Source organism: Lipophrys pholis, assembly GCF_963383615.2.
Source record: "Lipophrys pholis genome assembly, chromosome: 12".
NCBI lineage: Eukaryota > Metazoa > Chordata > Actinopteri > Blenniiformes > Blenniidae > Lipophrys > Lipophrys pholis.
The window spans coordinates 25469290-25494669 of NC_137641.1; the positions used below are offsets into that span (position 1 = coordinate 25469290).

Here is a 25380-nt window from a genome sequence, read left to right on the forward strand (position 1 = left end):
GCCAAGTGAACTTGTGAAAACATTTCTGCTGAGTTTTGGTGTCATTAATGAGTGTGAATATGTGAAAGGCCTTTGACCTGTGGATTAAAAACAAAAAAGGAATGTGCTATGTCCAATCTTACGTGGAAAATGACTGTTCTGTTCTAATTCTATTCTATTGAAGGTCCGGTTGGAACCGTCCATCGGTCATGTGACCACGTTTGACAAATTCTGTGTTTCTTTCTGTTTCAGACAAATAATCACACGGTGATAATAATCACATGATTAAGGATTAACTTCTTCTGCTGTTTTGACAAAGCCTCTTGTCATTACGTAATCTAGTGATGAATGAACTTACAAATCCAACAACAATTGAAAAATCTATGCTTAAATTATTTTACTTATGAAACTGGTGCAAGTTTTTAAAAACAATATGCCCAATTCTATTACAGTAAGTCATATTTAGAGTATTTTATTTTGAAAATAATATATTGCACAGCAGGAGTTTCATATCTTTCGCAGACATCCGGGGAGAAATTTATCTAATTAAGCGTTTTTATGCTACAAACGTCAAAAAAGATTGTAAAATGTTATATACATTTTTGTTGTCAGTGTAATTCTTGTTATTTCAGATGTAGACTTTACCATTAATTTATGCCACAACATTGTGAGTTTACGCAAGTCACATTCAACAAACCGGCGGAATGGAATAAGCGTATAACCTGTAAAAGCTGTTGGTGGCAACTTTCCAGGAGTAACTTGACAAGTTTGCGGATAAAATCTGACGAGACGTTTCCAAGCTGTCGTCGTGTTCTTGTTCCTCTCCAAGTTGACGCTGTGTGCTAGTTTGCTTGCACATCTGGTATGAGAGTCATGTCCACTGATCAAAGATGTCTGGTAACACACAGCGAAGGCTCAAAAAAAAAAACCAACACAAAAAACTGGTTTGTACACCTGTGAATGCTCGTAATGCTCCTCTGTGCTGGCAGCACTGATCCTAATCTGAGAGGCTGCAGAACAGTAGGTTTTTTTGTCTCGTTGGGATAAGAAAGCTGTGAATTGTACATCTGCCAGCGTGCAAAGCTTTTACAAGTCTTTCCGTGGAGCTGCACAAAGCCACTGCAGTCGCCTGGGCGAAACTTTAATCCCGCCGTGCATTCACTGTGATTCCCTGTCCAGTTTCTCACGTTGAGTTTCTTTTGATATTGCTATTTTTTATTCTTTTACTTGTCAACCAAATGCAATCGAATTTTAACAGTTCAACATTCAACTATAATGAGTAGAAATGGAAAAGCCTGTGGCAGAGTTGATAAATTTCTAAGTCTAGTATAGTCCATCTTTAAATGAAACTCCCCCCGTGTCTATTTTTAAGTATCAAGTTATTGTTTACTTATTTTAAATACATATTTGAACTAGAAGCTCTAAGTCCTTTGTAAAACATTGTACCCACAAGCTTACTTCTCCAACCACTGGCGCCACTAATTCTACTTTTATTCCCTTCTAGACTCCGATTTTATGGTTTTATCGATACAAAACTCCACATTGTAAATATTACGTTTCATTTTATACGTCCTCATAAGTAAACAAACACAACTGGATAAATGGCACAGAAAACATGACTAAAGCTCTAAAAACCAAGACTTAAAAAGAAGTGTTTTTATTTCAGTTTTTAACAAAGCCCAATACAGATTTGAAGCAAAAACTGGGGAACACTGGCAAAATCTCAATCCAATCATCGTGTGTGGGACACCACCGAAAACAAGGAGGAGATCCAAATAAATTTTGTTAAAAGAAACAAAAAAAAAAACAAAAAAAAAAAAAGGACACCTAACATAATCATACAACCCAGAACTGGGGAGCAAAGAAAAGAATGGTGCATGCCGTCCAAGAAGAACTATTTTAAAAAAAGAAAAAAGGATTGACATAAGAAACAAAAAGGTTCATGCCAGCAGCTGTTGGGAAGGTCAAATAAAATTGGACTTCTAGTAAAATAAATGCCCGCCAGATGTCGCCTCCACGACATCTGCAAACATTTTCTGAAAGAATTAATAACACCTAGAATAAATGAGTCTCTATTAATGTGCTAATAATTAAATCTGGGATGAGTAATTTGGTCAAATACATCTAAAACATATTCCACTAAACTGTGTGTACCGTACCTTCGGGAAAATATTAAGAAATTCCAACATTTGCTGGCTTGTTTACATGTGTAGACTTTATATTTTTATTATTATTATCATTATTATTATTTCCAGGTTGCGCCAAAGATGAGTCGCGAGAGGAGTTCATTAAAAGTCTAATTTGACGCGTCAATGAGAATGGAAACATTTTTACACCTAATTTCTCACATTTAAGAGTTTGACGGTTGTGAAGTAGACGTGTTTATCGTGAGGGGAGTGAACTCATTTGTATTGTACGTGTTTTTTTTGGGGGGTGGGACGTCTTTTTTTTGGTGATCTGGGACTCTCGCGAGCTAAAAGTTGGCCTTTCCGAGTCGAGGTGTACCAATCGGGAACTCGTGAAAAGGCCGACCTTTACTCTCCTTTAAATGAAAACTGCCATCTGAAATGAGCCGATCCACCCATGTAAACACAGTGATTTTCTGATACAGAAAAATACTAAGTGTACGATGTATATATTGATCTTCTGAGTAACAATATCCATCGGCTGAAAACACCAGTCTGCTCCGATATATTCTCATGTGGGAACATATATATTTTATAACAAAATAAATCTATTATACTGTTTTGTTTTCGCAGTGATGGTCGATCGGGGTCGTACAGTCCCATCAGCTCCGACTTTCTGAAGAGTACTGAAGCAGCTCGAATACTCAAAAAGGCTCTGCCTGAGAAGAACATTAGTTTGAAGCAAAAAAAAAAAAAAAAAAAACAGAAAACAAAACTAATAAAATACTCATCTTTTCCATCTTTATACCAGTTGTTAAAGTAATTTATAATAAAGTGTATGTTTCTATAGTCATCTTTTTAAAATCATAAGCATTTCTTGTATCTTGGCATTTTGACACAAAACATCCGTGTGGACATTTACACAGGAAAAGATACTTTTCAAGCAATAAAACAAGCTTATATTTGTGGGTTGCAACAGAATAAAAACAATTCTGATGTATTCATGGGTAAAGAATTGCATAGCAGATCAGAATATAACTGAAACAGGAACTGATTTCTTTTTGGTATGGTGCACTTTGATTTATGACTTTGCACATTTTCACATATGTACATGAAAAGAGTCCGTTCAGAGTTTCACCTGCCCACAGTTTAAGATCAAGTTTAACTTCCGCACAATAATGCTTATCAGTGAGAAAGGCCGGGTGGCGACGTCTCGTCCTCTCTGCTCTCCTCATAAAAAGTCCAAAAACAACAAAACAAAAAACAAAAAAAACAAGAAGAAAAATTAAACTTAGTTTAAAAAGTGCCATTTTGCTACATTTATCAGCTGATCCATGGTCTGCTACTGAACACAGCCCCTCCCCCCCAACCTCACACAGTTTCCTGATTCTATAAGTTTTGGTCACATGGACTGACACACACACGCACGCACACACACACACATACACACAGAAACACACACACACGCACGCACGCACACACACACACACACGCACGCAAACACACACACACACAACATGAAACGGGAAAAAAAGTGTGGAAAACAAAAAGGTGGTGGCCAGCAAGTACAGTTTTGTCTGAAGAAGTTCATATCTGCTGCGGTTAGACATTCCGGCTGGTAAAGCTTTGAAAAAAAACAAAACAAAACAAACAAGCACCGTAAGGAAAAGGCCTCAAACGTCCTCCGCTCCGCTGGGGGAGTCCAGCAGTTTCAGCTTGATTCTGTGCTCCCACCGAAGAAAAAAAAAAAAAAAAAAAGCAAAACGTGAAGTACATCTACATTCAGACTCGCCTCGGGCTTGTGGTCGGGGCAAAGTCACTGAAATGTTTCAGGCTTTACTTTGTGTCTCTCTTTCCAGTCCGAGTCGGGCGTCAGAGCCTCGCTTTCTAAACACGGGAGTCCGGGAACGTTTCTCCCTCTCCGACGACAACGGCAGGAGGCCTTTCAAAAAAGAGCTTGGAGAGTCCGCGTGGAAGCGTCCGGGTCCTCACCGTCTCTGCTGAGCATAGACTGGGTACGCTAGCGTCACATTCAGAGAGTCATTGTGCTGGACCAAAGACGTGTGCTGGTAGTGGAGAACGAGTTCTTTCAGTGAGCCGTACAGGTTGTAGGGCTCGGCGAAACCGTAGCCTGAGGGGGTCTTGTTGATGACGCAGTGCTTCACTTCGCCATCCACACTGCGAGGGAAGAAGAAGAAGAAGAAAAAAAAGGACAAAAGTCACAACCTGTTCTGCTGCTGCAGGAAATGAAAGTACGCCTTGTGACCGACGTGCAGTGTGACGCTCAGAGAACTGGTTCTCAGACAGGAAGTGGTCGCACAAGACAGGCAGGTGCATGCGTCAGAGAAACTAGGTTTTTTTTTTTTTTTTTTTAAATGATTGAACAATATATAAGTAACTGTTCTACCTAAATAATCGAAGCTTGACTAAATTAAGCAGGTCAAGAATAACCGTGCGTGACAAAGACGCCAGTGCCAGAAGACAGTGTATGATAATGACGCGGTGCTCTGCGTGTTTGAATCGGTACGTACACAACGCTGCAGGCGTAGCATCCTGCTTTGCTGCTGTCTCGGACCAGGAATGTTCCGTCTCTCTTGCCCTGGAGCAGACTCTCGGCCTGTAGTCGGTTGATGTTGCCCAGCTTCCAGGACCGCTCGTCGTGATGGGGGAGATCCTCGTCGTCGTCCACCATAGAATATTGACTGGAGGGGAATAAGGGAAACGCCGGGGCATTAGGTGAGCTGCGAGGCAACGGGATCACATCGAGTCGAGCTTCCTTGGTTCCTAACTGCACTTACTCTTCTGTGTTCTCGTTCTTGATCCCCAGCCACTCGTTGAGTTTTTTCTGTCGGACTCCCTTCTGGGTCAACCACCTACAGAGAGAGAGAGAGAGAGAGAGAGAGAGAGAACATTAGAAACAAGGGCAGATCCATTTGGATTCCCCTGAGGGGGGAGGAGGACTGACGAGGCAGTGCCATGCTGTACTTACATTAGATACTGGTCTCTGGTCTTGCGGAGCTGGATGAGATCAGGTTTGATGCTGTTCATCCTCTTGTCGATCTCTCGGTAGTCTGCCGCCTGCTTCTTCAGGTCTTCTTCTAGTCTGCGTTTGCTGTCCACTATTTCACTAATCCTCGATTTCAACTTCTCGTAGTTTCCCATGATCCTGAAGACGGTGACAACGGACGTTAAGTTCTGAGCACTTTAAGAGTTCAATGATGCTGCTTCTTTGTTGAGTTTCTTACCTCTGGATCTCCTTGTCGTTGCCTTCTCTCCTGAACTTCTCGATGTACTCTTTGCTGTACCGCTCTTGTGTTTGACATTGCTCCTCGAAGATCTTTATAGTTTCGTTAAAAGCCTCTATTGCCGTCCGCTTCATTTGTATTTCCTGCAAGCACAAGCGGAGCCGTCAGCGTCTGACGTACAGACGAAGCAGTGACCTCCTGGTTCTGGGTCTCCTGTGGTCGACACTCACTTGTGACGTTCTGGTGTACTCCTCGTACAGACGGTCGTACTCTTTGTTCTTCTCCTGGTACTGCTGGTGGTACTCGCAGAGCTTCCTGCCCACGGCTTCAATGTTGTCTTCTTTGACCACCTGATCCTGGAAACAAACGCAGATTCAACTTATTAATAAGAGCTTGCAGACTCAGGTGTGACTGTTTTACTTCTGTTCATTCCAGGGATATAACCGACGCTCTCATGTCAAACTGAAGCCGTGAAGAAACAGTCTGGACTAAGAATATCAAACTGGATGTGACAAGTGCTTGTTCTCAGCACGTTAACAACTGCATTCAGATGTTGTAGACATAATTCTTTTAACCATACTGTACTTTGTCTATTCTTTACATGTGGTATCAAATCCTCAAAACTCCACCATGATAGTTATTCCACCAGTGTCTTTCTCACCTGCTGGTGTTTGGAGACGGGATACAGCAGCTTGACGTCTAGCTTGGGGTTGTACTGAGCCAGCGACTCGTTGCGATAGTGGTTGATGAGCTCAACGACGGAGCTGAAGGTCAGCGGGTCTGAGAAGCCGTACTTCCCATCCCGGTGAAATATCTTAATGAGCTTGTTGTTTCCTCCTTTCCTGTAAACAAAACAACAGGGTGCGTGTTAACCGAGAGCCACGGAACGCAAAGCACAGGTCGATGGCTTTAGGGGTCAGAGGAGGAAAGGCTCACCTCAGAGTCAGGGTGTAGTCTCCGTGCATTTTGGTGGAGGCATCTCGGACCAGAAACGTACCGTCCGCGGTGTCCCTCAGCTTCTCGTTGACCTCCTCCCTGGAGATGTCCCCCCAGTACCATTCGGCGTCTTGCAGAGCCATGTTGTTGTTCATACCGTTGTTAATCACAGATGTGGGCTTCGGTGGCTTTGGAGGTAGAGCTGCAGAGGGGAAGAGAGGAGCCGACGCAAGAAATGTGAATAAAACTGCTGCAATGTGATTGGATTTTCATGTATACTGAAATGGGCTCTGAGCTCCAATCCAACACTTGGTCTTATGTGACAAAAAAAGCTGCCAAATCTGGACTGAGCGTGCACGTTCTGTGGCCCTCGCTCATCCTAGTTTCCCCCCATTGATTAAAGAGAGCTGGGGGGGAAAAAAGAAAATCCTTCTCCCCCTCTCTGGGAGAGAGGCGGTGACGGTGAGGCAGGGGGAGGAGAGATGAAGCGTGAGTCAGGGAGAATGAATTTCATTCAAGAAAATGTGGCGTCTATAAATGTTCCTAGCAGCAAATACAGCAGTGCAGCCAGAAAAAATATGATGCACACACACACTGGATTATTGGTTTCTGTCGAGGCAACGGAGGGAAAAAAAAGGGTCGTGAATAAATACAGCAGAAATAATGAATTGGGACCCGGACTGGAGCTAATGAGAGATTCCCCTTGAAGCTGTAAGACAACAGTTTTAATGTGGAATAAACATAGTCTGTTTTTTGGGATTTACAAGCTTTAAAAAAAAAATAAAAAATCTGCAGTGGCTCATCGCAGGCTGACACAGAGAAGCTAGCGGAGCTAAAGTACTCAGCTATTTTTAACCCACAAATCTGCACTGCCTTTGTTCACTGCCACTGCATTAACACCATCCTGCTGCACAACTTTGCCCAGTGAAACCACAAGCACTGCTAATGTGCGCGGCAAAGCTGCATCTGTGACTCTGTATAAAAATGCAGATCTTTGCACTTCCCGGCTATTAATGGCAATATATTATTCTTCCATTTGAATCCAGACAAAACCTCCAGACAGATTGTTTCGCTCGATGTCTTGTCTCCTCTAAAGAGGCACGATTAACACTTTTCATAACACCCACCTAAACACCTACTTCTGAAAAGCCATTAAGAGGAGCCTGCTCAGTAACGTGTTACATCACTTACCACAGCCAATCACATTGGGGGTCTGTCACCAACCACTCCTGCATCTTTCATTTCCTGAGAGCGATGAGGTCATTGTGAAAGCCCATTACCGTCTCCCTCCCTGCATTAATTCTTCACAACACTGCAGCTAAATCAAATACTGACTCTGCGTTCTTTCTGCGGCATCAGAGCGTTACATCCTAGCGCGCGGCCATCTGTGCACTCAAAGTGCGCGGTGTCTCTCTCCTAGCAGGAAAAAGGAGCAGCAGCCTGCTCCATGCTTCTGTCATCCTCGCTCCCTCTCTCTTTCTGCTGAAGCCTGTCCACTCGGTCTCCTGCAGGTTGCTCGGCCCCTCCTCCTCTCTGCGTGTCGTGCGGACGTTTAAGTCCGTCCCACTGCTGGCACTCAGACAAAGCCAGCTCTGCTGCAGCAGCACGTACGCAGCTAAATTATAATGCCTGGCCCGGTCAGTGGCACCCAGAGCCCTGAAATACGCCAGTAATCCCGCAGCATGACACTCGGCATGACAGAGATAGCTCTCTTGATTTCCTGAGTGATATTAAAATAGACCCAGTTCCTGGTAAAGGTAGAAGGACTCCACTGAAAAGCAGCCGTTGTCCTTCTCGGCTCAAGTAAGGAACAACTGTTAGAGCTTTACATACTTATCTTAAGAAGTAAGAAAACGGATTGTGTGAAATACAAATCTGTGTACAACATTTGAATCTGTGACCTAAATGACTGAACCTGCTCAGGAAGATTTCCTCAGGAAAATAATATTTTTTGCTATTCTCTGTGTAGCTTTTATCCACACAGTGTGAAAAGATTTTGAAAGAACTTCACTCAACTCAATGCACTTACATATTCAGGCTTTAAGAACCATCACAATTATACCGTATGACCTGCAGCCTACAGCAAACTCGCTGGCGGCTCTGAACACTTACAGAAAACTTTTCTTGTTCTTTTAAATTTTCTTAAGTTGCTGTCTGTCTTCAATCTCCCCAAGTGGCCTGCTTTTCTATTAAAGCCCAAAGCGACATCACACTGCTCCACTTTAGTTGTGACAACTTTGTTTCAAAGCAGACGTCAAACTTCAAACTTACGTTGCAAGTTGTGCATGTTTTGCTGAATCAATACTTTCTTCTTTGAAGCTCCGCTTTTATTCCCAAAAGGTGAAATAAATCCAAAAGGGTTGCTTTCAAGTCCTCCAGTAAAACTCCATTTCATAGTTCAGGCTGCCACGTTCGTGGATGTGTTTTAATTCTTAAAAGGTTATGGCCTAATGCGCCTCTTAATGAAATCCAGGTAATCCGCTCGTTGTGAGGCAGGTGCAGCACATGCGACTGTCTGGCTGACTGACTTCAGTTCCTGCTGTGAATGCAGTAAAAGAGCTGAGTCCCCCCACCCTCTCTCCCTCTCTCCCTCCCTCTCTCACTCTCTCCGCCTTTCGGTGTTCTGTGAGGAGGAGGCCTGCTCACGTGGAGGTGGATAGTTAATCATTAGCAGTAGCCGCTGTGGTGTCGGTGCAGCCTGTTCTAGGAGCAGCCTCCCGTGCCAGCTGCGTTTGTGTGCGTCTCTCTGGTCACTCCCTCTCTCACTGTTTGTAAAGGAGGAGGCAGCGCTGAGGAGGAGGGGTGTTCAGTCTTATGATTAACTTGCAAAGTTTCAAATATTTGCTGAGCTGAGCACTTTGAGGCACAGGGAGGACATGTGGATATCCAGGCGGAGGGAGACCGAGCAGGAGGAGGAGGAGGAGGAGGAGGAGGAGGGAGAGTGGCCCTAGAAACTGGAAGCAACCCTCAGTTAACAAGAAGTGCTCTGTGGAGCAGGCTGACTTTCCAGCCAACCAACTCTAAGTGGGCCTTTTGTCGCTTACTTAAAATAGGCTCACAGTAACTGGGAGGAGGCACGCAGACAACCGTGCACACACATAGACATAGGTCATTCACAGAGGCACATGTGCAGAATGTACATGTGTGCTAACAAAGATGGCCATTTGACCCATTTGCGTTTTTGGTCACAACTTCCAAGTTTACGTGTGTAAAGCCAACGGGGTTAGTGTCTTGTCGATCAGCCACCCATCCATCTCTCCTAAGTGCTCCCGCAGGTGCAAATTACTGACAGCTGAGAGCAGTCCAGGCACAGCAACATTATAAATAGCCTTAACAGGTAATAAAATGTTTAAACAGCCACAGGCCTGGGCCTCTGGGCCAGCCAGCGACAGTGCTTTTAACTGGCGCTGTAAAAACATAAGTGCGCCACGCGATTCTCTGCAGCTTCACATCAACAGACAAAAAGTGGCTTTGTGCAGCTCAGTGTCTGATGTATCACTGGCTAAAAAACACCCACGACAATCTGTCGCAAGAACAAACCAGCACCAGAAGGTGCCATCTTCTTGCTGGCGCAGTAATATACAAACTCACAAAAATAAATAAATAAATAAAAATCCTTCATCTTTGTTTTGTAGCCACACAGAGACAATTATCAACATTTACTGACATGGAAATTTGCAACCTCAGAATGAAATGGGCAGCCTCTGCAGCTTTTCATTTTATTAAATTTTTTTTAAATTGAATTTGCACATGTTTCCCAACCAAAGTGAACAGGAAATGAGCTAGAAGTGCTGCTGTAGAGCACCCTGTGGTCCTGTACAACTGCAGCAATTGCAAGTCTCAACGCCTCTTTTCAAACTATTAATAGCTCCAGTCTGGGTTTGTTTTGTGCAGCAATTTAATCAGTGCATGCAGAAGACACAGCCACTGATGAACATGACACAAAGTGATGGATTTGCCACAAAAACTAAACAAATGACATTGTGAAAGTGAAACATAGCTGTTAACTACCTGGAGCAGCCTGACTGTCGCTCCACTCACTGGTCACCAGAACCTCGACGATCCTGATGTAAGCATCCAAGCTGGGTTCACAGCTGTGGGAGAAAAAGAGGCAAGTTAAATAAAGCCCTTTTTTTTTTTTTTTTACAGCCCAGGTGACCACTTTTACTCTGGATCTGGTTGTTCTTTGCTGGTTTCAATCTGATGGTAATTCAGGCTTAGCTACTTTAATTGTGTAGCACAGCTGGTAAGTAGAAAAGCTCCAACCTACATTCGCATGCAATGATAAAATCCATGACACTGTGGTGCTTCAGGCCTGTGTGTCTGAGTGTGCATCTCTAAGCATGCATGTCTGAGAGTCTCGGTTTTGCATGACTGAACCTGCACGCTCGTCTGTCGGCTGCCCAGCTCTCTACTGAACACACCAGAGCAAGCTAGCAGTGAGACATGAGGCCTGATGCACCGACACCCACCTGGTGGCCTGTGGTCTGAAGAAAACCGGGCTGAAGATCTCGCCCAGTGTTCTGGCACTGAGCAGGTTCTTGGAACTGCTTTGGCACACTCTAGCGAAATGCCTGAGCAGGCAGTGGAAAGTCAGCCAGTACTGAGGGGGCAGGCTCGGGGCGCTGGCGATGCGACGCAACAGCTGGGCGCATTCCTCAGGATTCACCACCTCTGTTGAAACAGAACGGCCCGCAGGTCAGTCAGACAGATGTGAAAAAGCCAAGTGCGCATCGAGGGCTTCCTCATATCAGAATGAAAGCGTTTTCTCTCACACAACCAGGAGATGGAAAAAAGCATCGTGTGCAGTTGAACTTGAAAACCGCAGTGAGACTGTGTTGCTGACAATGAGCGTAAGGTACACTGGCAGGTAATTGGCTGTTCAGAGATGCTGGAGATAAACTTTCAGGCTTGTTTTAGTTCCCATTAACCACAGATATCCTGTTTCTGGCCATGTGACAGCAAGAGAATGCAGCACTACAGAACAGCGTGCAGTGTGACAATTTCTCTCTCAGCTTGCAAGACAGACAAGACAAAAAGGCAAGATAAAGTGACAAAATGCATGCAATAGGAACTTTGTGGGCTTTCCCTTTAATGCACGCAGGGATGTGAGAAAAGACTCAATAAAATGTTCTCGAAAGGATGAAAGGTATTGACGAGATCTTGTGGTTTTTGTGTTCAAAGTACTCGACGTTCAGTTCGCAGTACATTATGTCAGAGCTTCAGACTTGTGCCGTCATGTGAAAGCAAACATTTGTGTCAAAAGTTCTGCAGTCTTACCTTTGGCGGTGTGGACCATCTGAGCATATATTGCAGTGGGGATGATGGGCTGTGGGAGATCCTGCAGGTACCGACGCATACCATCACACAGCACAGGAAGTTCGAGCTGATCCAGGTCTGCTGAGGGAGGATCTGACATGGAAAATAACAGAAATATACATGTTCAAGCTCATTTCTGTTGAGTGAAATCTTTATTTTGAAACTCATGTTAAACAATAACACAACCTTCTCCACATTGCTACAAAAAAGTAGTGTACTGCTGACAAGATAAAAGCTGCTTACCACACTCAAAATACTGTCTGACTTCTAGTCCAGCACCAGCAGTAAAAGTCCGATACAAGGTTGGGTTATCCAGACCTGTTAATCAAGAAGGGGTCATTATTTAATGGATAATGTGTTGATCATTGCTTGGCGTAAAGGTCAGAAATGATAAATATCAGTAAAATCTCAAGGTTTTTTTCAGTCACCTTTCTTCTCGATGGCCTCCAGCAGTCTGCCTAACATGGGTGGAGCCGTCTCTGGAAGGGAAAACTGCTCCGTCAAGTCCAGAAGACAAGAGCCTGGAGAAGAGAAAAGCAAACAGTCAACAAAAGTGATAAAAATGTGATGAAAGGAGTCAAACTGGCCTCCAATTAATTCCTAATTGGAACGCTTCACTGTGTAAACCTTGTCTGACACGTGGTGCCTAATGGAAATGACTCACACACCTAGTTTGTGTAAATCGTCTCGAGACGATTACAAAGAGTAAGGACGGAATAAACTAGTACTTTAGAATGCAGTAGTTTCCTGGTGAAAATCTCTGAAAACAGAAGTGATGGGAGTTCTAATATGAAATACATTTCTTTACATTGAAGTGTACAACAGATCCCACATTAAGTATAATTCTAGCTGCTGCTATGAGTGGATATTTTTACTGTAACTTTACATCCAGTTTTAACAAATTATTACATAAAAAAAACCCAAAACATAACATCGGCAATAAAACTGCATTAAACACATTTAATCTGCAGTTCACACGTGCTCTGAACTGTGGGGATGATCTGTATGGATCAAATGCCATCCCTTACACCATTAGCCAGCACAGGCCAAAGCTTTTCATTTACAAGTACCAGTGTACACAGCAAGGCTACACAGCTCTCACTGATGTTACTAAACGGTTTCTTCCATCCATCGCTGCAAATGATGACTGAGTAATGCATCCGGCTTTTACCATAAATGCCACTTTAGATGCCCAATAGAAATCGGACTACAGCTCCTCCATTGAAACTATATTTACACATGTATAAATGCATATTAGTTTTTTAAAGCATGAAAAAAAATCTTTATGAGCTTTGGCTGAAATTCAGGGAAAATTGCGATATAATGTACCGGTACTGAGCGAATTTCATCTTTTTTTCCCCCCCTATGCTGAAACCACACAAGCTATAAGGGGATTTCACATGACCCACTTCCTCCTGAGATGAGCGGCGGGTTTAATTTATGCACAGTATAGTTGATATCTGTGTCTCGTCTTCAAATTCTGGAAACAAAATTCAAGCACTGGTGAACTGTGCATGTTACCCATAGACAAAATGAAAAGCTCTGCTGGTCAAATAAACCTGAGGGCTGCAATTCATCGGCACCAAATCACTCAGAACTTCAAAAGGAAGCTGGTACACGACCAAAGCACGGCCTTCAGAAGTAGAAGAGAGTATTTTCAACAGGCTGATTCAAGAACAGGAGGTGCTGAGCACTAAAGTTAGGGTCTGGTGGACTGAGAAACTAAGCAAATATCCTGTGATATGAGGTAAGCCAGGTCCGACTTTTTTAACTTATTTTTCCTTTAGAACGTTGCATCCAGGTGCGGACATGAAAGGAGGAAGGAGTTGGCGAGGATTTTATTTGGATTTGCAAAGGCATATTTTGAAAGGGCACTTTCCTGAAAGCCTCGACTGTTCGACAAAGTGTGCCGTTTCAAAAAAATCCTGGGACACCATGAATGGAAGCCTTTCTGGTGGTAGCCATATTTTTCTTTCTTTCTACCTTCAAAACGATCACTTTTTTTTTCTTTTTTCTTTCTTTAAACTGGGCATTAAACGGGCAACTACAGTTCTAGCTGATGCATGCATGCGAGTCATTACCAGGGAGCAACCCTCTTCCACCAAAGAGGGTTCAATCAGGCAAATAATGAACCACTTCATCCAAATCCACATCCTCTGGCTAACACAGCGCTGAGGCTGGCATGTTGCGTGTGAAGAAACTGGATTACCAAAGTCCTTCTCACCACAGAACACACAAAACTCCATGTAGGACAACTGGTCATCTGGAAGACATTATTGGAACTGCAAAACGGGAGGGGTTTTTTCTCAGAAGCAGTGAACTCTGAGATGGAACGCCAAACTTTCCCTAAATAGAGATCGAGACATGCAGTGCTGCCATCACACACCTTGGAAGTGTAACCTTTCTCCTAGACAAGACATCTAACACGGCTGTCCTTCTGCTGTCGACCTTTTTCTGAGAAACTCAAATCACAACCTAAGGTTAAATATAACCGCACCCTAACTGCTCCACCCACCCACTCACCCCCCCACCATTCTTATCTGGAGAAATTACATGACTGCAACATCCTGTTGGGGGGGGGGGGGGGGGGGTAGTTTTATTTGACAATTATGATAAAAGTCAACCTTTGTGAGACATTTTAAAGTGCAACAGTAGCACAAGTTTACACGTTCGACATTTACTCCGAGAAACAAAAAGCGTCATAAAGCTCAGCGATATCCCTCCACAAGGAAAAAGGGCCTTCAAAGCAATCGAGAGACTTATGTTTATTTACTTTACCCATGTCTGGCCTGTGAGTGACACGGGGCAGGTCGGAGATAGAGTTGCTTCGTGGTACTGTCAACGATGCGATGGCTGCAGTGCCAATGGAATTGTATCAAGTTGCAGAGGAAATATGGCAGAAATGCTCCGAGCTATCTGTGATGATTTCTCAGATGCCATAGCGTAGGATCAAACGACGAGCATGTCCATGCCGGCCACAGCTTGTAACCACAGAAACACCAAGATGGGAATTTGTAAGTGTTATCTTTGGTACGACATGCCATGAAAACTTTAGCAAACAGTTATAGTACAGCAAAACCTTCCGTGAATAATGTGACATAAAAAAAAATAAATTGTTGTACTGCAACCGTCTTGAGATCAGCAATAACTCCTTCAGTCTGGAGGGTTCTTAATATTAAAGAAAAATGCTTTGATAGTGGTGGATGATTACAGGATTGCACTATTAGCCTGTTAACATCGATATATTTTTTAGTTTTGTTCTCAAATATAATAGAATGGTCCCAAACTACAACTCAAAATATCCCTATCAATAGTCAAACACAAAAAGATGAGCAGCTTCTTATCAAGACGTATCATCAGAACTGTGAGATATTCATGAAAATGAAACCTTAGAAAATTACTAAAAAAGTTGTTTAACGGCTTTAAATCATATCTTAAAACTAAGTATAATCAATAGCAGGTTTGTAGAAAGCTATCTCTAGACTATACATATATGTAGTTGTTTTGCTGTGTTTAAACCAGCTGAGGTGCTACACATCACGAGAGTCCTCAAATTTTAATTTTCAATGGAAGTTGGTTTCTGTGGTAACCCTGGAAAAGAGAGTGAGGAGACAGGGGCCCCCTGGACGTGCCTCTACAAGTCTGCATGTTTGGCAGAGCTCACGATATCCCAGAAGGGCTCAGACCCATCAGTAGTCCGTTAGACAACCGCAGGTCGAGGAAGTCGATGCAGCTGCCGCCGGTGCTGCGGCCGCCACTGCTGCTGAGGTGTGGGGGACAATCTTGTCGGCTCAAACGGTATGTCTGAACCCAGCGAACTACAGACTGTGGGCAGGACAGAGCTGGGGCACCGTGGACGCCCTAAAGATAGCACCCACTTTGGATAAATTTAGAGGGGCTGCTCAAGTAACCAGCATTTTCAGGTTACACCACTTCTTGTCTGAAAACGCTGGAGCTGAACCCACAGAAGGACCACCACACCACACATTATACAGCACCAAGTAATAATTAAACTGTGCAAAGTGGATTGTCTGCACAGGATCCATTTATAAAAGGCAATAGAGTGACCACCAAAAACAATTCAGACCTTCAGGAATACTAAAACTGCCCCAAAAAAAGAGAATTTATTATCTACATGTTTGCAAGGGCAGCATTAACATGCCTACACATGGCTGTCCTGTAAGTTGAGGAATGATGCAGCTTCCAGCTGGACTTAGGGGGGAAAATGCAGACAATGGCTCCTCCTGCAGGGATGAAGACGCAGTGCAAAGGCAGAGCAGCAGCCAATGAGGAGACTGTTGCTACAGCCTGACAATTAACCCTATGAAGAGCCAGACTGTCAAATGAGTCTCTACACCCACAGAAATGACCACATTTTCTTGACATGCACACTAACTGTGAGGAGCAACACGCTGTAGAGATCATAGATACTTTGATAATGCAGAATAAAAATAAACTTTGGAGAGACAGGTGGCTGCCAGGCACAGCTGCAAGGCCAGATGGGTACAGATGGCATATTGTAAATTGAGACAAATGATCAGTGTTGGACAGAAATCTCACCACTGACGGTGTAGTGATTCTTACAGGCTCCTGTCTCGTGACCAAAATGTCATCAATAGAAAACTTCCACATCACAACTATCATGATCAAACTTCCCATGATGATGAGCATTTCCTAATCTACTTCCAGAACTGTAATTCACCATTAAAGTTTTACCACAGTGCAAATTGATTTTGATTAAAAAACAAAATGCATTGACAAGTTCACATGGATGTGTATGTGTGAGCCAAAACAACACTAAACATGTCAGATGTAATGCGCAATGACCAAGAGTGTAATAGCTGAATGACACTAGTTCATCGGACGTAGATTGTTTAGAAACACTAATCTTTTAGAAAACCATAATTGTGGTTTTCAAATAAGTTTCGAAAAATCACAGGTTCTTAAGTTGATCAGGTGGGATGCCTCATTTCTGAGAAGTCATCTTAATCTTAAGCTTTACCAAAGTGGGCCACGTCATGATTGCTGTTCAACGCCAAAGGATTTAAACCGCGGTGTCAGTGCAGCTGCATTTGATTTTTCTTGGCAGAGCAGTCATTTCAAACGTGAGCAAACCTCTCTCATCTTGTTTTGATGCAATTCATCAGCAAACGGAGAGGCTGATTTCAATGCAAAAGATAACTAAGGCTTTGAAACAGGGGTCGGTAGTTTTGCTCTTCTTGGAAGCATTATGTAACGCCCCACCTCCTGAGCACAAGGCTTACCTCGTCATTCCAGCTCGCCCGCCATGTGCCTTGACCCCTCCTCCCTGTCCTCTTAATAAATTACATATTTTAAATACTTTGTCGTCGCCCCCCCCCCCTCCTTCCTTGAGGGTGTGCTTCTTTCTAATCTCACCTTTTGTCTTACTGGGCGCTTCTTTGAGTCCATCAGTCTGCTTCTCTGCGCCTTATTTTCTCGCTCTCTGTCTTAATCCTGCTAGCAGACATGCCCTGACTTCAGTAAAGAAGATTTGCCAATTCAGACTCCAGTGTCTGTGCACAATCAAGTAATGAAACCGTTAGGCACGCTTTCATGCACACAATTCCACACAACTCTGACCGGATTTATCCACTAATGCCACTTAGTAAAAAGATGAGGAAATATTTTTTAAAAATCTAATCACAGTGTTGATTTTTATGAGCCATGATATTACATCCTTTGCTTCTTTTTTGGGGTCCTTTTTTCACATCACTGAACAGCAGCAGACTTGCAAAATGTCTAACAAATGTAGCTTGGAGGGTCCACATGCTGGCATTCTTCGAAGCACGCAGAGGGGCAATAACCAGAATAACGGCCATCTGTATGGCATTTGTCACCATTAGATAGCTAGGCTGAAGAAAAAGTCATCGAAAGGTTAGTAGATTGAATTTCAAGTTTCACCTGCGCTATAACATCAAGACTTCAGCCAAATCAGTTAAGTTGGCAGAAATTGATCCATTTTGAGCCAAATGAAAGTCATCTCTGGTTTTGTGTTTATTTTTCCACTACCTGAACATATTTGGCTTTTAATTTAGTTTCTGTGATATTTCATGGCCTGCGAGTTGTAAGTGGCGGTAACAGCTAGCAATTCTCACATAAGCTGAAGGTAAAATGTGTTTCTTGAAACAACTATGGGGATAATGACAGGAGGACAGTTAATAAACACCCCCCTGTGACATGATCCCACACTGGAAACTATGACGAGCCAAAAATATACTTAAATCCAGCTCGAGTCTGACGTTTGCAGGCAGCGGATTTGCTGCTGCCACTCCTAACGCCTCTCTCAGTAGCCAATATTTACCAGGTAATACGAACAGCTGAGACATAAAGTTATGGCACAACATGAGAAACTGTAAATGCCACAGAATCAAAAAGCTCAATGAACATAAATCGGTCAAATTTGCCTTACACTGGCAGCATGTGCACTGATGACAATGACGGTGTAAAACAGCCATCGCCTGGGTGCTTTTCAGCGCGCAAGCATTTATTGTCTGGTTGCATTGTGCGCCAAGTTACTGCAATCAGCACTTAGCACAATACTGATTCATCACAAAGCTACAAATCAGTCTACCATGCAGTCTGTGTGCACCCCTCCACCAAAGAAACGCCAACACATTCCTGGCTGCCTTTAGTCCCGCAGAGGAGCACGACATCAGAGCAAACTATCATACTATAAACTTCTGCTGCTTGTTTATTCAGTCACAGGCAGAGACAGATTTATGTATCTGAGATAGTTCTTTCTCAGGGGAGGAGGAGTACACCAAGTTAAAACTCAATGTCAAAGTCCCTACATGTATAATTTAGGAGAAAAGGCAACTTGTGGCAGAGAAAAAGGATGGACAGTACTGTCAAAACGAGTGTTCAATACAGCAGATGTCAGCCTGAGTGCTAAAGAGGCCCAGAGAAGGAGAGCTGCATTATCTCAATCTCCAGCTATGCAGAGTGCTCTCCGTGCAACTGTCTCCTTTGTGCAGCCAGCTCTCTTTCTTCCAGTAGCCCCTTTTGGAGTCTGTATTTCACAGAGAGTGAAGAACTTAAAATGCCCAATATACTGAGAATACTGCATGGACATACTACTTATAAAATCCCCTTATCCTAGTAACACAACAAACATGGCATGTACCGTGACTTTCCAAGAAATAATCACCGACTGCGTTACATTTTTGTTAAAACATAGCACACACTAAATCATGATAATGCCAAGAACAGCAGGAGAAGATGTCCTAGTGGCATCAAATATTTCCTGTAACAAGACTGAGCATGCAGGCTGAGCTCTGTGAGAGCATGCAGAGCAGCAACCCCTTATTCATACTTTTATCTGTAACACTTGCTTGAAGAATGTGCACTCAAGACTGGCTGCATGCACTCAGAAGAAAAAAGTGAATATAGCAAACTCAGAAGAGTATGTTTAACAGCTAGAACGTAGCATGGCCACCACGATTCTGTAAACAAATTCTTTTTTTTTTTTTTTTTTAAATAATAAAAAAAAGGATTTCTAAATAAGATCAAATGAGAAAGATATTTCAGAATTTCTTCAGCTTGGCAGGCTCAAACACATGTATATTCTCTCAACTGAGAGGCCCGCTAAAGGAGCAACACTTTAATGTTTATAAAAAAAGAAAGAAAAAAAAAACAGGGGGCTGAGAGCTGGAATGAAGCAGAATAGTTTCCCAGCCCAGCCCTTTTTCTCTTTCTCTCATTCAATCTCCACATCTGCTCCTCTCGTGTAAACCACCCCTGTGGCTCAGAGAGGAGAGGCCCCCTTTCCCCACCTCTTTTCCCCCTACCAGGGCTGACTGTAGGAACTATCAAAACATAAAAAAAAAAAAAAAAAAAAAAGAGGGGGAGGAACAAAAAAAAAAGCTGCGGAGTAGGAGTAACGGAGCAAGATCCCTTGGTGGTGGGCAATAAATCACAAACACTCTGGAACCAACAAGACCCTCTTCAAAGCCCCCTTGAGCATGCAGAGTGCCCAAGTTCTCCCCACAAACCCTCTGCCAACCCCCAAACCCTGATCCCTTTGCACACTATCCATCGCATCAGCCCTGTATCCAAGCGCAGGGGCACCCTAACCCACAACCTCAACACCCCCCCCCCGCGCACCCCCCTTGAGGCCAGGACACAGAGACTTTTCTTCTCTTGGTGCTACATTCACACTCACTCCAGGCTCGGCGCTGCTGCCACTCAACCACGACACAGCCATTCAACACATGCCCCCTTCATACGGCTCCTCGCTCATTCTGCTAAAACCACAGCAAAGAATTTCACGATTGTACCACAAAAGGGCAGAAACGAGAAAAAGCTGGCGAATACAGCTGCTCTTTAGGTGAGCAGGAATACTCAAGAGTACACATTCACGCCGGCCACAGCAGTAGCTTTAAAAAGATGCACGTTTTAATTGCAGCTCATGGCTGCGGTCAGAGCTTTAACACTGCCTGAGATCTCGAATGACTCCCTTTGAATTGCAATCACAGTAGACTAACATGCTCAACTTTACCTCAGTGAAGAACTGACAAGTTTCACCATTGATACATACACAAAGATTTTGTGTGACTCCATCAGAACTACTGCAAAATAATTACAACTGAATTAAGTATTACATGTAATATGTCCCGAAAAAGATTGGATGCCCAGCTTCAAACGTGAACAAGCACAACAATCAAAGCAATTTGTAACTAAGTATCATTCAGATAAACTTATAGACAATCTATTCAGGAGTTTTAATTGTTTTTTTAAAACTGCTTTCCTGTGCTTCCAGAGAAAAAGCAATTTGACCTAATTGCCAGGATCTAAATATCGCCCTGAACACTGCTGAGGGAGTTATAGTCCCGTAAGATGATGTTTGAGGAGAAAAACACATGATATCCACCATCAGCAGCATATGGCCTACACAAGATGCTCCGGCGTACGATACCCCGAGTACAGGCCAATGCCGTGGCCCTCTGGGACCGAGCTGGGGTCAAATTCAGTGCAGCTGTACACCACAGGCAGGTCCACTTGTTGACAAAGACTGTTTAGCAAAACCAGCATCTTTGTCACGTTTCATAAACTAAACTCAAGACAGGCTCAACGCTTGTTAACGTGTGTACTTTATAACAAACAGCCAGTGTGGACGTTTCAGTTCAAATGGACAACTATCAAAGAAGCCATTCATATCCAATATCACCTAGTTTGAGCACAGGCAGTGACGTGAGCAGAACATCAGTGTGTCATTTGGAGTCGGCTACACAGGAGGCATTCAGGGCCAAGCTCCTTGTAAGTATCCAAAGTCCAGTAAACAATGATTTGATTTAATTTGAGTAGAGATGTCGGCTAAATACCCAAATCTAAGCTTCAGTTAAGAGTTTTTACTTTGTTTTCAATAAATTCTCAACAATTCCTGATGGAACGAGTGAAATTTTATCCATTCATCTCACAATCACGAACTCACACGGCAATTTTAAACATAGTTTAACTGAAAGAGCTTGGAGGAGAAAAGAAATACAGATTTTATAGCCACCACAACTCTGTTAATTTTGACTGTGAATGAAGGCCACAAGAGTATGAGTGAAAGTCCCGGAAAACCTGAATTCAACTCAGTGAAAGGACCTTGTGAGTACCCGACTAACACTGTTCGACACCACTACATAACAAAAAATGATATAATGATGTGAAAAATATTTTCATCTAATAATATACAACTCTTCTTTATTAAAATGTCACAACTCCCATCATCCCCAACTGCCAAAGTCCTCATTTGTTGTTCAGATTGGAAGATCTTTATGCTAAAGATTGTGCACAGAATATTTTGACTAACACCGCTACCTTAGTACTTGAATACCTGTGATCAGTGAACTCACCTTGCTCAGAGTCAGAGTCCGTCTCTGCCTTGAAGGAGCTTGGAGCTACAGGTAGAGGTCTGAGGGGCCTTGGTTTCGGCGTGGGAGGTGAGATCCATTTCTTCCCAATGTACTCAACATATGTCCCGGGGAAGTCTCCCTTATCCTGAGTGGTTTCATTAAAGCCTTGGAGCCACCCAATGTCCTTTGGACACTGCTCCAGGCCGTCGGTGTAGCCGAGAGCCACCAGCGCTCCCTTGCTTACTAAGAGTATGTCCCCTACGTGCAGATCAATGTCCTCCTCCCGCTCCTTCTTATAATCATAAAGCGCTCTGTACTGATACCCCTCTGCACTCATGTTGAACCCTAAGGTGACAAGGTGCTCTTCTGAACACGAGTTTCAAGCAGGAAAGTTACTCTTCAGGTTTCTGTGAGTATGCGTTTTTAGTCCAGGTGCTCATTTGCTAGTTCAAACACTCACACTTCCAACAAAGCTGCTGGTTTTTGGTGACAATATCTAGCTTGTCTTCATTCTTTCACAGTTGCCGACTTTTCTGAAAGATTTGTGGTTCTCCTGGTGTGTCGCCCCACAGTATGCACCCATCAGTATATGGCCTGCAGCTGCGATCTTGAGAATGCTATCAGGATCTGTAAAATGAGAAGAAGTGCCATTTATAACAAGAGACAAATACAGAATATATTGCAAACAAAGCTCAAGTGTCCACAGACAAAGTTCACTTAAGTCTCTTACAACAACTGAGACTTAAGTTCACTTAAGTCTCTCATAACAACTGAGACTTAAGGTCACTCAAGTCTCCCATAACAACTGAGACTTAAGTTCACTCATAAAAAGTTGTGTGTTGTAAAGGCCACACTTTTTTTCTCTGCAAAGAATAATCCTCGAAAAGCACAAAAATAAACCAAACTCATGCTTTTGGTTCAGTTATGACAATTGAGATGGTCCTTTAACAAACATTGCTTCATTACCTTTGGAACCCAACAATGCTATAAACGTTGCTACTGTAACTTAAGATTTTTGTCAGCAGATGGTTGGAATCAAAGAATAGTTTGTTTTTAAACACAATAATTAACATTATTACAGGCTGTGTGTAGGTTAACAGGCTGAATATGATATGATCATGGCGAACACTGAAATAATTACCTGGTCATTTTGTGTCTTCCCTCTATTGCAACAATTGACTAACCCCGTTTCATATGTGACCCAGAAAGTCTTTTTTCTTTGGGAATAATTCAGACCAATATTTAATGAGCTGAAATGCTGACACGGGAATACTCTTCTAACACACAAATAAATAAGTTACTATGATGCATGGTCATTTTGTGATTATCCACTGGCAGAAGTTGGTCAAATATAGTGTCAAAAATGGCCAATGCATCAACCTTCTTGAGGTACTGTCGTGTGAAATCAAGCACTGGGCATTGCATCACTTTATGTTTTTACTCAACGTTGCCCACGTTACACTTTTAAATCACAAATGTACATCAACAATACGACATACTTTGGTTCATAATATTTACTCTTTCAGAAAATGTGTGCATTCACAAGCATACCAAGAGGTGATTATTAACATAATTACCCCACATTAGAGACTGAAAGCTGTTTGCAGTGAGGCTGGGTTTAAAGAAAAGTGCATACCGGTGTATGAGTATGCTAAAGGCTTGCAAAAACACAACAACATCCGAATGGAGCATCTTTATATTAAAGTAACATCAAACCACAGTCAATTTGCAAAGTACAGTCCAAGAAAAGTGACTGAAGTTGCAGATGCAGACGTGTTTTATAGGATATTTTACAGGTTCTGGCACACAGCAGACATTCAGTGCAGTATGAAGCGACTGTGAGCGTTTCCCCCAGGCAGCCTCCATTCACGATGCTGGCATAGTTATATAACCCAAAACACACGTTTCTAAGTACTTTCATGTTCGTAATAGTGTTGTTGGGGTAGAGGAAAGTTCTAAAAGATAACAAATACGTCTTGTGAGCCCGACGCAACAACTTTACAGCAACCGGGAGGGACAGAAAGAAGAAATAGAAAAAGGAAAGATGTCGGGAGGAGAGCAGCTAGCCGCGTTAGCACGCTAGCGTCAGCATGCTAACGTGACCGACTGATGGTAATTAGCACGGAGGAGACGATTATTCACGAAACGAATCACTTTATAAACACACAACTGGGTGTAAAGTTAAGGTAATGAAGAATACACGGGTTCGGTAGATTTAAAAAAAAAAAAAAAAAAAAAAGCGTAAAAACGTAAAGTTAAAGCAACGGTTGAACAAAGTAAGTTAAGGTTCTATGTTGAAGACAATGTCGCTCCGAAACATGTTAAAATAAGAGTTTTGACGCGATAGTTTTGTGGCGATTGAAGCAGTGGCGGAGCAGAGAAACTTACGTACCGAGTGTGCACGGCTCCACAAGCGGGTCCAAAACGGTTCCGTCTCTTTCCAGGCTGCACGAGCTCAAGTCACTCTCCGCTCGGTTCAAACTTCGCAAGATGCGGCGTGTAATGTAGAAAACGCGGCCCGAAACACCCCCCTGTGCCGACGCGGTTAAAAAAGCAAAATCCTCCAGTCGAGTTCCAATCCGATCTGATGAGAAGTACAAAGTGTTACGGCCCCACGGCTCGTCGACATAACGGAGCAGTCTCACCCCGTCCTGAACAAATGTTCCCTTCACCGTCGCCTCTGTGGCCAGCGAGGGGGCCAGACAAAGCGCCGCCGCTCATTGGTCCACACGGCTGTCAGTCAACATCATCAGGTGAACCGACCAATGGCGTGTCAGCGTCGGGCGCACACGCCTCCCCCTCTTCCATGTATGCTCGCACGCAACATGAAACACCTATGGAAATTACATAACTTCTGCACGCGATCCCACTGTAACTCGGTCCGGCCGGGTTTTATTAGGAGCATCTGTTCTCCAATCCAACTGGGATTATTTTCATCTCCCAAAGTAAGGGAGACAATGTAAAGGGATTGGCTTGCATCGTGTCTGTAAGCTCCAACAAGTACCCAATAGGACAGATCTTATACATTGTTCATTCTTAATTCCACATTATGTTTTCATTATGTTTCATGTAGCTTATATATATAACCAGATCCCCTGTGTGTGGATGGCCTGGACCCAATATATACATCCATACATCTGACAAGCTGGCTTTATTAAAACACGGTCCGGGCCTCAAAATACATATAGCATTATCATAATGACATCAAACTGTATTTATATAGCATTCAACAATAACAGAGCCTCACACACCATTTGGCATTAAGAACAACAAGATCAAATACAAGCACAAGTAAACCTTTTAACACAATTCAAATGTGTTCCAATAAACTTTTCAATGAGAACCAGCTCAGGATAAGATACGAAACATCAAAGTACCATTTGTATAACAAACTCTTGGAAGGCGCCCTTATGAAAATATGTTTTTAAGAGCGATTTAAAAGCTGAAAGAGGGCCGGTCAGTGTGCTCTCCTCAGGGGAGGTTGTTTCAAACAGTCGGGGGCAGACAGAGAAAAGGCCTGATCCTCTTTAGAGACAGTGCATAGATTCAAAGCTGAGGTCCTGGATTTGTTACGGGACGGTCTATATGAAGGACAATTTATTGCAAGGCCGGGGGAAAACTTTGAAAATCAGTAAAATCTTATATCCAAAATATAACCTATAAGAAAGACAGCTAAAAGGGGGCAATACATTCACTTTCATTAATTTTACTGAAGAATTGTGTTACTAGATTTTGAACTAAGGCATATTTGTTCAATCCAATATTTATATAGTAAATGAGACTATTCCAGACATGTAATTAAGATATGCATGACAGCCCCAAGAGTGCTGTGGAATCCCACTAAACTGAGCTTGGAAAGTCTGCAGGGATGTAAGAAACAGGTCTGGACAAGTGTGCTAGTATGCTTATTGAAGC

General features: G+C 43.0%; 1 protein-coding gene across 3 annotated transcripts; it reads right to left on the minus strand.

The window, feature by feature from the left end:
- Positions 1-1622: 1622 nt before the first annotated feature.
- Positions 1623-24162, minus strand: pik3r1 (phosphoinositide-3-kinase, regulatory subunit 1 (alpha)). 3 transcript variants are annotated; one of them, XM_080477749.1, is made up of 15 exons: positions 23858-24162; positions 21466-22092; positions 12034-12126; positions 11849-11923; positions 11567-11698; positions 10759-10960; positions 10298-10380; positions 6287-6488; positions 6012-6192; positions 5581-5706; positions 5351-5493; positions 5095-5271; positions 4904-4978; positions 4637-4807; positions 1623-4283 (listed from the first exon to the last, which is right to left on the minus strand). In XM_080477749.1, the coding sequence occupies exons 2-15, from the start codon at positions 21800-21802 to the stop codon at positions 4094-4096; spliced, it is 2187 nt and encodes a 728-aa protein (XP_080333875.1). In that variant the 5' UTR covers positions 21803-22092; positions 23858-24162; the 3' UTR covers positions 1623-4093. The 3 variants fall into 3 exon arrangements, with proteins under 3 accessions (XP_080333875.1, XP_080333876.1, XP_080333877.1); XM_080477750.1 differs by lacking the exons at positions 10298-10380; positions 10759-10960; positions 11567-11698; ... (2 more) ...; positions 21466-22092; positions 23858-24162 and adding an exon at positions 8558-9053 and having other exon boundaries at positions 2408-4283; XM_080477751.1 differs by lacking the exons at positions 10298-10380; positions 10759-10960; positions 11567-11698; ... (2 more) ...; positions 21466-22092; positions 23858-24162 and adding an exon at positions 7478-7770 and having other exon boundaries at positions 2408-4283.
- Positions 24163-25380: the final 1218 nt, after the last annotated feature.